General features: G+C 46.9%; 1 protein-coding gene across 1 annotated transcript in view; it reads right to left on the minus strand.

Moving 5' to 3' along the window:
- Positions 1–1,264: 1,264 nt before the first annotated feature.
- Positions 1,265–14,251, minus strand: part of ARMH1 (armadillo like helical domain containing 1) — a 41,028-nt gene continuing 28,041 nt past the window's right edge. Inside the window, exons 6-11 of the mRNA XM_061120057.1 lie at positions 3,108–3,230; positions 2,944–3,016; positions 2,666–2,795; positions 2,508–2,585; positions 2,139–2,220; positions 1,265–2,064 (exon numbers count right to left, since the gene is read on the minus strand). Of these exons, the coding sequence (XP_060976040.1) occupies positions 1,946–2,064; positions 2,139–2,220; positions 2,508–2,585; positions 2,666–2,795; positions 2,944–3,016; positions 3,108–3,230 (605 nt within the window). The 3' untranslated portion in view covers positions 1,265–1,945. The remainder of the gene's footprint in view (positions 2,065–2,138; positions 2,221–2,507; positions 2,586–2,665; positions 2,796–2,943; positions 3,017–3,107; positions 3,231–14,251) is intronic.

Raw genomic sequence — 14,251 nt, forward strand, 5'->3', positions numbered from 1 at the left:
CGGAGCACTCCCCTCTTCATCAGTGGAAGGCGTCCCATGGTGGACATCCCCACTTCAAGGAAAGGACTTTCTCCAAGTCTGCAAATACCTTCAACAATCGCATGTGATACCTCTTCTTAAACTGATGACATCTAACAACCTTAAGGTGGACTGATGTAACTATGGACATAATGTGACTTTTCATTTTGATTTTAACTTGGTTTAATGACTATTTTGCCTTACATCTGTAACTGTATAATGGGGTTTTCTAACCGTCTAAAAGCTTTTAATTTACAAATAGTTGTCCGAGCTCCTATGAGTGCCACAGCCTCCTCCAACTATTACTTGGAGCCCCTGGATCAGACATCCTCACTATGAGGATTAGGAGAATATGTTGCCTCACCAATTTAGGGACAACGCCCCTTGTCAGCTCAGAAGCAGTTATGGAATGAGAACGACGCCCCTTTTCCCTAGGCAACATAATTCTCCTAAAAGAAAAGGGGGGAATGAGAGAGTCGTTTCCTAGGCAGGTTGATAAGAAGTCTAGGGGTCCCCAAGGAGAGAGAGGTCTGGGATATTCAAGGAGGAAGAAAGGACAAACTTTTTTTACTTTTTTTCCTCTACATTCCTTAGGATTATATAACAATAATGTATCCTGCCTGAGGACAGTCTTTGGATTAAACCCTCTGGCTAATTCTGTTATCTTAAAACATAAATTATGGGAGTAGGTCTGGTCTTTACAAGGATGTATCCTGCCTGAGGACGATTTTTGGATTAAACCTTCTGGCCAACTCTTATCTTAAAATGTAAATTATGGGAGTAGGTCTGGTGAGGTCTTTACAACCTCCAGACATTCTTTGGATTCATTGGAGAGTATATAAGTCCATTGCTAACACTAGCAAAGGGGGTGCTCTTTTGCTCCCTTCTGATGCCTATGTCAGAAGCTTTCTCTATCTCCTCTATACTTTAATAAAACTTTATTACACACACACACAAAAAAAAGAGAAATATGGGAGTCTTGTATATAAGTGGTATTTAAAGTGACAGGGGGACTTCCCGGGCAGTCCAGTGGTTAAGACTCCATGTTTCTACTGCAGGAGGCACGGATTCTAACCCTGGTCAGAGAATGCCTCATGACATGGCCAAAAAAAATTTAAATTAAAAATAAATACATAAATACAAGTTAAAAAAATAAAGTGATGGAATCACCAGGGTGTAAATATAGAGAAGAGGCTCAAGGTCAAAGTCCTGCTTCCCTCTACCTTGAAGGAAGCTGCGTTGAAAAGGAGGAATCCATAAAAATGCTTCCCAGGTGGCTCAGTGGAAAAGAATCCGCCTGTGATGCAGGAGACACAGTGATGTGGGTTCAATCCCTGGGTTGGGAAGATGTCCTGGAGGAGGAAATGGCAACCCTCTCCAGTCTTGCCTGGGTAATCCCAGGGAAAGAGGAACCTGGCGTGGACTACAGTTCATGGGATCGAAAACAGTTGGACATGACTGAGCCTGCATGCATGATCAATCAGCAAAGAGAATGAAAGAAAGCAACCAGAGAAGCAGGAGAGAATCCAGGTGGGTGTGGTGTCCTGGAGGTGAGAGTGCAGGGCCAGTAGGGACTGGAGGTGAGGCCCACTCCTCACGATACCTCCTTGAATCTTCTAGGAGGTTGGTGGTCCTTCCCTTCTGACCAGCTTTTTTCCTTGATGAGCAGAGACACCCTGGTCCATCATCACAGCTCTCACTGGATCTCCCTCTGCCCTCCACACATGGACACGACAGACAGCAAGACTTGTTTATTGAAGACTTCCCAGCCGACTCTCTCTCTCCACCACTGGGGGGCAGAACCCCCAGCTTCCCACGGAGGCTAAGAGGAGTCTACAGGAGCTTGACTGGGACTCCTCCTTTCTGCCAGGCTTCCCTGCCACAGAGCCTTGGCTCCCTGGCTTGCCTCCAGGGCTCCTTTTTCCTCTTACTCCTTTTCTTCCACGTCCTCCTTCTGGAAGTGTGTGATGTTGGCCACCTGATCCTCATTAGAATGGCCAACGTAAAAGCTCATGTTGCTGCAGGAGAGGCCGCTGAGGTGCAGCGCTGGAGGCAGGGAGATGAGCCTGAGCCTGGGTGCCGCTGCACCTCTGGCCCAGGCCCCTTCGCTCCCCACTCACCTCTGGCGACATTGACTTTGTTGGCCGCCAGGATGTCCGCCTGAATGCTATCTATTTTCATGTACAGATTCTCGGCATTGCTCTGGGGACAGAAGCAAGGGAAACCTGGCTAGATGCCAGGGGAGCCTGGACTTGGAGTTGGGCGTGGGCAGAGGGAGGCTGCAGGCTGCAGTCAGGCTCTTAGCCTGCCAGGATGGGCCGGAAAGGGAACGGAAGGGTGCCAGGTGGAGAAGCCCAAGCAGAGCAGTCCCTTCTGTCGCCCGCCCCAGCCGGATCTTGTGTGGGGTGTCCATGGGTGGGGGTGGGGGGTGTGGGGGCGGGGAGGGCGTGAGTGCGGCAGGCGCAGGGCCACTGTTTTGTCCCACTTACTAGGAAGAGCTTGTAGAGTTCCTCCCCCATGGTCTTGCGCACGTGCTCCTCCACCACCGGGAATAACTCCACGAAGTACTGCGGTGGGCGGGCGGGGATGGGGCGTGACTGCAGTGCCCGCGCGCAGTGCCCGCCCGCCGCCCCGCCGCCCCGTGCACCTCCAGCGTGAGGCTGGCCTGCCGCTGGCTGTTGCTGTGATCCGTGTTGCCCATGGCGGCCATCAGGCTGTGTACCACCCGCAGGTGCAGCATCTCCTCGGCCAGGGTCGTGTTGTGGCGCGCCAGGATCCTGGGCGGGGGTGGGGTAGTTTGGGGTCGGGGTGGGATTCGGGCTGCGGTGGTAGGGTGGGACCCTTCGCGGCTGGAGCCCTCCCCCAGAGCGCGGGCAGCGCTGAGCCCGGCTTGCAGCATCCGCCCACCACCTGCGGCCCGCTCACCCGATGGCCTTGGCGGCCGCGGCCTGCTGCAAAAACAGGGGCAGGTGGGCGGTGAGCTCGAGGACCGAAGAGTCTGGAGGAGGGGGTGGCCGTGAGCCTGGGAGGAGCCCGCCTCTCCCTCCTACCCCGCCAGGGCCCAGCCCCCAGTCCAAGCGGATCCCTACCGCTGACGATCTCGGAGTGCAGTTTGCTGGTCTCCTTGAAGGACGGTATCAGGAGCGCTACGAGGCCCTTGAGCAGCGCCGGGCGCACGTCGTAGTTGACCAGGTCCTTGATCAGCTCGATGGCTGGGGAAGGCAGAGGCGCTGGAGCGGCCGGCCGCTCCACTCACTCCCCACCCGCGAGGAAGCACCTTCCCCTTCCTTATCGACCTTTCGTAGCACTTCTTTCTGGCCAACAATGTGCCAGGCGCGGGGGCAGCTGGCCCTGCCCTCCTGGAACTGGTGGTGAAAGGAGAGAGGGAGGAGGGGGCCGAGGTCCCCCGGTAATTAACAGAAGCAGCTAGAGCGGGAGGAGGAGGCGTTTGAGGCTTAGAGGCTGAAAAAGCTGAAGGCCGCGCAGAGGCAGGGCCGCCCCCCGCCTTTGAGGAATCTAGTAGATTTTGTGGAGGGAGGGGTCCGGTCTTCAGAGGGAGACAGGATGGGGAAAGACAGGGGGTGAGAAGGAGACAGAGCAGGTGGGTGGGGGTGTGTGGCAGAAAATGAGAAAAGAGGCGAGGCTGACAGAAGTTTAGAGAAAATGAGTTTCTGACGAACACTTGTCGCGGCCTTGTTTGCCCAGCCTCTGGGCTGAGCGCTGTCGGTATCCCACCGCCGCTCGCCGACCGGGACCGAAGAGGTTCGCTTTGCACCAGAACGACGACTGTTTATCCCCATTTTACGTTTGAGGGGATCAGGCACAGAGGGGGAAAGCACTTGCCTAGGGTGCCACAGCTAGGAAGTGGTGGAAGCAAAAGGAGGGAAAGATTGGGTTAGGAAGGAGGAGGGGACTAGAATTTATTGAGGGGATTTTCTGTAGCTACTTCCCAGTCGTTCCAACTTTGACTCAGCCTTGCGGCCAATCTGCATAGGAAGCCGACTGTGCCCCTAGACCAGTTTAGTGCTAAGTGCTGTAAACGGGGTCCGTGGGCTGTGGGAGTACCTGGGAAGATGGCGGAGGGCAGAATATTTTTGTAAGAAAAAGGAACCAGAGGGAGACAGAGATGGATGGTAATGCGGTGGTACACGAGATAAACACGGCGGGTGGGGTGGGGTACGGCGGGGCTTGCAGCGTGGAAGACAGAAATGCTCTCTCCTTCAGCTTGAGAATCAGGGCCACCAGTCTCTCCGCTTACTCCGAGGGGCAAAGTTGTTTCCCTGATTAGCTTATTTGCATATCAAAACGCAACGTTATATTATCTGTTTTAATAACTAAAGTTACCCGTTTTATTTTCTTGTTAGGACATCTTACCCAGTAGGAACATGGTGATGGTGATGGTTTAGTCGCTAAGTCATGTCCAACTCTTGCGACCCTGTGGGCTGGAGCCCGCTGGGCTCCTCTGTCCGTGGGATCTTCCAGGCGAGAATACTGGAGTGGGTTGCCATTTCCTTCTCCAGGGGAATCGTCCAGACCCAGGAATGGAACCCGGGTCTCCTGCATTGCAGGCTGATTCCTGCATTGGAGGCGGATTCTTTACTGACAGTTACCAGGGGAGTAAGAACATATTTAGGGATAATTCTCTACAATGGAAGAAAGGCTTTTGTTGGTAGGTGCAAAGGCAACACAGGTCATAAGAGTGTATCTGGGAGAATGGGCACTGATGGTAGAGATATACATGCTTTCATGGTTCACTTTCTCTTCTGGTTACTTTTTATGTCTTAGCAAAGACTTCCCTGAAGAAGAACAATTGAGACTGGTGGTGTGATCTTTTGAGGTTTTACTTATATGAAGCTAAATATGTAGACTTTGTGGACTTCTTAGGTAGCTGAGTGGTAAGGAATCTATCTGCCAAGGAGACAGTTTCAATCCCTGGGTCGGCAAGATTTCCTGGAAAAGGAAATGGTAACCCACTCCAGTATTCTCTTGCCTGGAAAATCCTGTGGACAGAGGAGCCTGGTAAGCTACATAGTCCATGGAGTCAGAAAAGAGTCGGACTCAATAAATGAACAACAACAATTCCTGATGTGTAGAAATAGGTTCTGAAAAGTAGAAGGTATGACCAACTTGCATCAGAAGACAGTTTCAAGTTTAAGCTGTAGGTTGGGAAATAGGCTGTCTGGTTCCCTGCCCCCAGCTGTTAAGTGAGGCTCTACAGAAATTATTGGGCTTCCCTGATAGCTCAGTTGGTAAAGAATACGCCTGCAATGCAGGAGACCCCGGTTTAATTCCTGGGTTGGGAAGATTTGCTGGAGAAGGGACAGGCTACCAACTCCAGTGTTCTGGCCTGGAGAATTTCATGGACTGTATAATCCATGGGGTCACAGAGTCGGACACAACTGAGCGACTTTTTTACTTTTCTTTTTTTCTACAGAAATTATATAGCAAGCTTACTTGTGAACATAGGTGCAAAAATTCTTCACAAGATATTAGCAAACTGAATCCAGCAGTATGTAAAAAGAATAATGTACCATCTGGGAATGCACATATATCATCCTCATAGAAAAAAAAGTTTGACAAAATTAAATCTCAATCTGATAAGAGCTATCTATAGAAAGATATATATATATATATATATATATATATAAAGTTATAACAAGTATCATACCTAATAGATGAAACATTGGAAACTCTCCCTTTTGGATGAGAAATAAGGCAACCTCCCATACTTTCCTCTCCAGGAAATCTTTAGTAAAGAGTAAAAGATAAATCATCTGGAGAGAAACCAGAGTACACTTAGCTACATTTGCCACTGTTTTCTTAACTGATTATAACTCGCCAAGACTGGAAGCTGTTCCTGTACTATGGCCACGCCTCCAGGAAAATCTGTAAAAGAGAATTTTGGAAAAGATGTACTATCTTTTTCTAATCTCTGGAAGAATTTGTGTAAACCTAGAAATTTTTTTGTTGAATGTTTGATAGAATTCTCTGAAGCTTCTGATCCTATGGAAAAATTACTGATTAATTTTCTTTAATAGTTAGAAGGCTATTTGGGTTTTCTACTTCTAAGTCTGTTTTAGTAAATTTTATTTTCTAGCTGTTTTCATCTAAATTTTCAAACATATTTAAAGAAGTTTTCATTATATCATTAAAAATCATTTTAATGAATGTACCATCTATAATGATGTCACCTTTTAAATTCTTAGTATTGATATTATGGGTTTTCTTTTTTTTTTTTTTTGTATCAGTTCCCTTTGCCCTCATATAGCATGGAAGTAACATAGATGGATTTCATTACAAAGAGGAGTCCTGATTTCAGAGAACCTGAATGCTATATAGTAGTCAGTAAGCATGCCTGCCCTTTGCTATAAAGGGGGAAACTATATTTCCCAAAGCTGTTTGCCAAACAGACATCCTTGAAAATGTAGTCTGGAATGAAAAGCAGTAAATATATAATTTACAATATATGCAGAAATGTGAAAGACCTGTCTCTATGGGAATTGTCTCCTAGGATTATTTTTCTTTTGCTAGAAGTAATCCTTTAGCAGATATACTGGCTCTGTTCCTGAATTTCCAGGGAAAGCATTCAGTCTTTCATTATTAAGTATGTTAGCTGTATATATATGTTTTTCCTGGTAGATGCCTTTTATCACATTGGGAAGTTCTCTCTCTTTTCCCTTGTTTTTTTTTGGTCATGCCATGTGGCTTGCAGGATCTTAGTTCCCCAACCAGGGATTAAACCCAGGCCCTTGGAAATGAAAGTGTGGAGTCCTGACCACTGTACTGCCAGGAAATACCCAGGGAAACTCTTCTCTAGTCCTATTTTTCTGAGAATTTTAAATTACAAATGAATGTTGAATTTTGTCACATGCATTTTCTACACTGATTGATCTAATAATGTGATTTTTCTTCTCTAGCCTGTTAACTTGGTAGATTAAATTGGTTGATTTTTGGGATATTGAACCAGACTTGCATTGTTGGAATAAACCTTACTAGGTCTCAGCCTGTTTTTTCCAATCACAGAATCAAAGAATTATTCTCCCAGCAGTAAAATTCTCAAGGATGTTTGGTGCTACCTCTTCCAGTTCTTGGCAGTCTGGGAGCAGGCCTTCTGGGGCAGCCCTTTTCGCTTGTGGGCCAACCTGATTCAGAAACAGCTGGCCACTGCTTCTGCACTTTCTTTTGCATCCAGTTCTACTGAGGTAGCCCTTGCAATGCCAGCTATGCTTCACTCCAACCTCTGATTACTCAGGTATGGTTCTAATTTGGAATCACAGAGACAGCAACAGTGTGGAGGGAGAGTCAGCAGCACACTGAGCCTCCCTGGATTCCCCCAAACACTTTTCCACTTGGACAAAAATGAAGCCTGGGATGCCTCTGGACACTTGGCAGCTCTAGCCTAGTGCCACAATCCCCAAGTCTTTCTCACTTGTTCTTTTATTGTTTGGTTATAAAACCTTTTCTTCCTTTTTCTTGAATTAGTGCTGCTTGGCTTTGGGGTCTGAGTAGTTATTTCCTCCTTGTATCTGACTACAGGGGCCTGGTCAGCACAGCTCTTGGTACTAGCTGGGTACTTGTCAGGCTCGAGCTGGTGGCATCTTAGTGCCAGGATGCCCTGGAAAAACTGCCTCCCTGTACCTCAGAGAGTTCTTCCTGCAGCAAGAAATGATTCGGTGAACATTCAGGGTAAAAATGAATGGATGAAGATATTTCAGTGACATTTCCCTGACCAACAATGGCATATTCCACCCACATGGGACCAAGCACTTCAGGAGACAAATATCTGGTTCTGTCTGTTCACTTTAGACCAATGCTTGAAGCTTAATTGATTATGTATCTGCTCCTTGATTATGCATGTAGATCCTTTACAAAATAAAGATTTATTCACTGAATCAGTTTTGATTGAGTTTTAAATTTCACAGCAGTCACTGTTTACACCCAAAGTCACAAAGTCACTAGTTCTGGAACTAGTGCTAGTTCCAAAAGAACCACAGCCAGTTACAACTCTATACCCTGTGCTAGTTACTCATTGTCTCAGACTCATTCAGAAAGCAGAAGGAACAGGAACAGGAGATCTTTTGCAGCTTTGCCTGAAGCCTGTGGTGCTGACAACATCCAACTGGCCTAAATTGAAGCTGCCATGGATTTATTCATTGGTTGATTCATTCATCTAACAAAATACTTCTTGACTATCTTCTCTGTGCCAGATCCCTGTGCTAGGGCCTTCAGGAGGCCTAAGATACAATCCCCGCCCTCAGGGATAACACAGTTCGATGGGGAGTACCAGTAAAGAAACTTGCGTTTATGATGTGTTAAAAGAGCCGTGGGAACAGCTGGGCTGGGGTGAGGGCATGTTGAGGGGGTGGAGAAGGTGGCAGTGAACGAGCAAGGCCGTGAGGAGAAGAGAAGGAAGGAAGAACGTGGCGGGTGCCATGTTGGATAGTGTGTGCCCACCCTGGTGGCCAGGCAAGCTGGGAGGTGTGGATGGCACTCAGGGTGCTAGACCATTGAGTGAGAGCCAAGGCTGTGAGGTGGGTGGTAGAGCTAAGACAAGCCAGCCTCAGCTTCTGGAGGCTTTGCATGCTCCCACCATCCTATAGAGCAGATGTTTTCTCATCTTTCATTTTAGAGAAGACTTAAGACTCAGAAATATTGACAAGCTTGCTCCAGGTCAAATAGCTAATGAGTAGTGAAATAACCCTGTTGGATTCCAAAACTCATATTCTTCTCCATTAAACTAAGCCCCACTGCCTCCTCTTTGGTGGAGGACCAGGAAAGGAGACAGTGTGGGCACCATGAGGGAGAGATGGAGGTCGGTGTAGATGTGAGAAATACAACGACTTGAATTAGAGCAGTGGAGACAGAATGGAGAAGGCGGAGCAGATCTGAATGATACTGAGTTAGAGTTGACTGGACTTGTTAGAATTGATTGAAGGTGGGAAGCAAGAGGAGATGATGATTACCTGTACATGTCTAGCCTGGGCTGATTGGGTGCTTTTTTTGCTGAGACTAGGACCTCAGAGAATGAAAAGTTTGGAGTAGGAATATCAGGATTCTAATTCTGAACATGGTCAGTGACATCCAAGGGGAGATGTCTAGAAGGCAAGTGAATATGAAGGTTAGGTCCTCAGGCTCAGGAGACAGATTTCAGGTTCACAGCAGCCACCCAGCCACTCTGACCCTCAACCACAAAACCTAGGTAATAGTGATGCCTGCGTCATCAGCTTGTTGTGAGGACTCAATGAGGAAAGAGCTAGAGCAGTACTTAGCATATAGTCAATAACTCTATCTAAAGGCTTCATTGTTGTTCGGTCTCTAAGTCGTGTTGACTCTTTGGGACCGCATGGACTGCAGCATGCCCGGCTTCCCTGTCCTTTACTATCTCCCAGAATTGGCTCAAACCCATGTCCATTGAGTAGGTGATGCCATCCAACCATCTCATCCTCTGTTGCTCCTTCTCCTTTTGCCTTCAATCTTTCCCAGCAGCAGGGTCTTTTCCAATGAGTCGAGTCTTCGCATCAGTTGGTCAAAATACTGGAACTTCAGCTTCAGTATCAGTCCTTCCAGTGAATATTCAGGGTTGATTTCCTTTAGGACTGACTGGTTTGATCTCTTTGCTGTCCAAGGGACTCTTGAGAGTTTTCTCCAGCACCACAATTCGAAAGCATCAGTTCTTCAGCAATTCTTTCTTTATGGTCCAACTCTCACATCCATACATGACTACTGGAAAAACCATAGCTTTGATTGTATGAACCTTTGTCGGCAGAGTGATGTCTCTGCTTTTTAATATGCTATCTAGGTTTGTCATAACTTTTCTTCCAAAGAGCAAGCATCTTTTAATTTCACGGCTGCATTCACCATCCACAGTGATTTTGGAGCCCAAGAAAATTAAATCTGTCACTGTTTCCATTTTTCCCCCATTTATTTGTGAGCTATTATTATTTCCTTCTTTTTTTTTTAGGGGGCTACTCTCCCATCATACTCAAACCCCTCATGTCCATAAAATGAGACCGAAATGATTACCTTCTGACCAGGAGATGTTCCCTGGAATCTAAGCTTACTGGATTGCCTTACCTTTGTATATTTGAAATGTAAATATGTACCAAAAGAACTTTGCCATGAAAAGCAACATATTTAGTATCAGCATGCTTGTAACTCACTTTAATTAAACTTTGTTGTTGTTTAGTCACTATGTTGTGTCCAACTCTTTTGCGACCTTGTGAAAAAAGGTTCTTCTATAGCCTGCAAGGCTCCTCTGTCCATGGGATTTCCCAGGCAAGAATACTGGAGTGGGTTGCCATTTCCTGCTCCAAGAGCCATTATTTCTATCATTATACATGGTAATGAAAACCAGGGGAGTGGGTGAGGTGCCACAGAACCAAAAAGAAAGGAAGAGAAGACGACCTAGGATTGAATCCTAGGAGAAAAAGAAACCAATACCTAAGGGACTGCTGGAAGAACAGGAATGTATGAAGGGCCAAGAAGTAGTATCCAGAGAGAAAGGAGGAAGCCAGGACAGTGTGGGTCTGGGAAGGAAGGGATCAGAGTCCGCAGGGAAGAGGATGTGATCAGGAGGGTTTGGAATTGAGAGCTCATGCCCAGTGAGGCTGAGAAGACGCTCTGCAGGGCCCATGCCCATTAATTTGACAAGTAACGCATTGGGTACCTGTCAGCTACAGCGCTGGCACTGACTGAGGCGGCAGTAAAGAAAACATGTAAGGAGCACGCCACCAACGCTGGAAGGAAACTACAGCACAAGGGGAAGGATTCCTCCCATCCAAAGAGCAACCACAGAGCCCATAGCCTGTCAGCACCGAAAGAAAGCTCTGTGATCACCTGTCTGATAGATGCAGAAACCCAGAACAAAGACTTGCCCGGGGGATCTCAGTGACTAGGAGACAGTCTGCAGCAGCAGGCTTCACGTTCATGTGTCTCAGAAATGGCACTGCATCTGGGAATTGTGGCTCTTTCAGGTTTCCGGTGCTCTCAGCTCTGATGAAGTCAGTTTTTACAATTCTTTGCTCCTAGAGCTGGCGAAAACCAGTGTCCTGTCCTTTTTTTTTTTCACACCCAGGCAAGACTGCCACCTACTGGTCACACTTAAGAAGGCCGCCTCAGTGCCATACATTCAGAGCTTTGCTTCCTTTTCCAGCAGATTTGGGGAATGGCTAACCACTCCAGTATTCTTGCCTGGGAAATCCCATGGACAGAGGAGCCTGGCGGGCTACACTCCATGGGGTTGCAAAAAGTCGGACACGACTGAACGACTTTCACTAAAATCTCGCTTACTGCAGGGTGTGGACCGAAAAGAACTGTGTCCACAAAGTTTTCAGTATGTCTCCTTTCAAGAGGTGGGGCCCAATTCTCTCCTCCCCTTGTGTGTGGGGTCAACTTAGTGACTGTCTTCCAATGAAGAGAGTAAAACAGAAGTGACATATGCAGCTTCTGAAATTAGATTATAAAAGATACCGGAGCCTCCTCTTTGCTGTCTCTTGGATCACTTGCTCCAGGAGAAGCCAGCTGACATATTGTCAGAACACTCAAGCAGCCCTATAGCAAGATCCACGTGGTGAAGAACAGAGGCTTCCTGCTGACAGCCAGCACTAGCTTGCCAAGTGAGTTAAGTGGACCCTGGAAGTGGGTCCTCCAGGTCTGGTCACGCCTTTGGATGATGGTAGCCCCAGCTGACCGCCTGACTACAACCATATGACACACCTTGAGCCAGAACCCTGACTCAGTTAAGCTGCTCCCAGATTCCTGATCCACAAAATCTGTGGGAGATAATAAATGTTCATCTTTTTTTTTTTTTTAGCTACTGGATTTAAGGGTGATTTATTATATAGGCAATAGGTAATGAATATAGATGGACTGATTTAACAGCTTTTGTGGATTTCTGCAAAGTTTGAATACAATGTCTTTCATGTTGCCTTCATGGCAGCATTATAAGGAATCTTCATTTGTCTTTGCCTGAGCTCTCTGAGGCTGCAGTGGCAGTGGGTAGGGGCAAGGAGGGGAGACCTGATGAGGGAACTTGCTGGAGGTCACCATGCTGCAGGGCCTAGACTGCCCATCCTTGAGAGAAGAGGGGATGGGAGGGGGTTTGGCAGAGAAAGGGAGGACAAGGGCCAGAGAAGGGGGCCAATGAAGGGTAGGAAGTGGGTGTGGAGGGGCAGAACTTCTGAAAACTCAGAAGTTTCGGCTTCTCCCAGCTCTCTTAGGCCCTACTAATACAACCAAGAGGAGCTGCTATACACTTTAACTTTTTAATTTTTATTTTTTGACTGCCCTAGGTCTTCGTTGTAGTGCTTGGGCCTCTCTAGTTGTGATGCTCGGGCTTTGTTGCCCCACAGCATGTGGGATTTTAGTTCCCCAACCAGGGATCGAACCTGTGTTCCCTGTATTGGAAGGCAGATTCTTAACCACTGGACTACTAGGAAAGTCCTTATACTTTAAACATTTAAAGTAAACATATTTTCAGAAAATTGGTGATTTGGTGAACTGGGCACTCAGCAAACTGGTTGTCTGGCCAGTTGATTTTTGGATAAGCATACATTTGGCAAATTAATTTACAGTGACGGATCAGTTTCTTATTAAGTCATACATAGTAATTTTTATGATCCTAAGATAATAATTTAATTGTAGCAGATACTAATATATTTACCCACACAGATATATATTTCAGATTCCCAATAGAATTAATTTCTCCTTCCAAAAAAGTTTGTGACTTTGACATTTCTCTTCTTCAGGAAGGGAGACCAGTGAGTGATGATTAAGTCCCCATCTGCCACTAATTCCTGGAATAGCGATCCTCCCTGGGAGGAAACTGCCATTTTTCACTTCAGAGTCATTATAAATGGAGATAAATTCCAGGCAGGACCACTTTGGAGAAGTCCCCCCTTAATTTTAATGTAGACTCTTTTAGGTTGAATGGGATCATTATTAAAAGAAATTCTAAAATCTTAATTCTATGGGGGAAAAAAATCCTCAGAAATTAGAGGATGTAGGTGTCAGAACATTTTCCCTCATTATTTCTATGAGAAAGTGAATAACAGATGAGAATGGACAATCAGAATCTGCTGCAGTGGGGACCAGAAAGCTATGACTTGGTCCCAGGTTTCCTCTTCCACTCTTTGCAAGAGCCTGGAAGGGCAGGGCATTCCCCACAACCTTCAAGACAGGGCTCCCTGGGCTCCCTGAACCACAACTCCTCCCAGCGCCCCTGCATGGCTGTGGGGGAGATGTAATGTTACAAAATCCAGCTCAGCCAGACAGACATGTTTCAGGAAACTGCATGAGAATACTGAGACAGGGAAGAAAGAGGATGAAAGAGAAGCTTATCTCACCTAGACAGACATAGAGCCAGCACCACACATGTGCCCCAGGTGCCACACGTCCCACTGCAGTCGTTTTAAAACTTGGCCATAAAATTATTTGATCCTACTCCCATCAAGAGGTAGAAGCTGCTTGCTTCCCTTGAGTCTGGGCAGGAAGTGACGCTATGTGACTTATGAAACTAGGTCAAGAAATGCTATGCAGCTTTGCTCTGGAATGTCTTGGAAGCTTGCTCAGGCTGCTCCCTCTCGGAATCCGGCCACTGAGCTCAGAGAAGCCTAAGCCACAGAGCTACAGGGAGAGGCTGCAGGAAGGTGGGCTGCAGGACACAGGCCCAGCTCTGAGTCCCACCTTCAAGACCCAGCACAAGTCCCAGTCTGCTGGTGCAGCTCAAGGCTGGGACTAGGGCAAGGCAAATGAGGCATTTGCCTGTGTTGCAAAATTTAAGGGAGGGGCCAAAACCCAGTAATCAAGAAAGATAATTTTTAATGCAATTAAAAATGAATGCAAGGGACTTCCCTGGTTGTCCAGTGGTTGAGAATCCACCTCTCAAAGCAAGGAATGAGGGGTTGATCCCTGATCAGGGAACTAAGATCCCACAAAGCTGAGGAGCACTAAACCTTCAAACCGTAACTAGAGGGGCCCACATGCCATGGCGACTGAGCCCCTGTGCTCTAGGGCCTGTGCTCTGCAACAAGAGAAGTCACCACAATGAGAAGCCTGCATACTGCAATGTAGAGCCAGTGCAGCCAAAGAAAAAAAAAAAAAGCAAAACGATTTATGATGAACAACCTGTCAAAATGTTATATAAAACCAGAATCGGTAAGGGCTTCCCTGGTGGTACAGTGGATGAGAATCCACCTGCCAATGTCGGGGACACAGGTTCAATCCCTGGTCTGGG

This window comes from Dama dama, chromosome 20 (assembly GCF_033118175.1).
Source record: "Dama dama isolate Ldn47 chromosome 20, ASM3311817v1, whole genome shotgun sequence".
Lineage (NCBI taxonomy): Eukaryota > Metazoa > Chordata > Mammalia > Artiodactyla > Cervidae > Dama > Dama dama.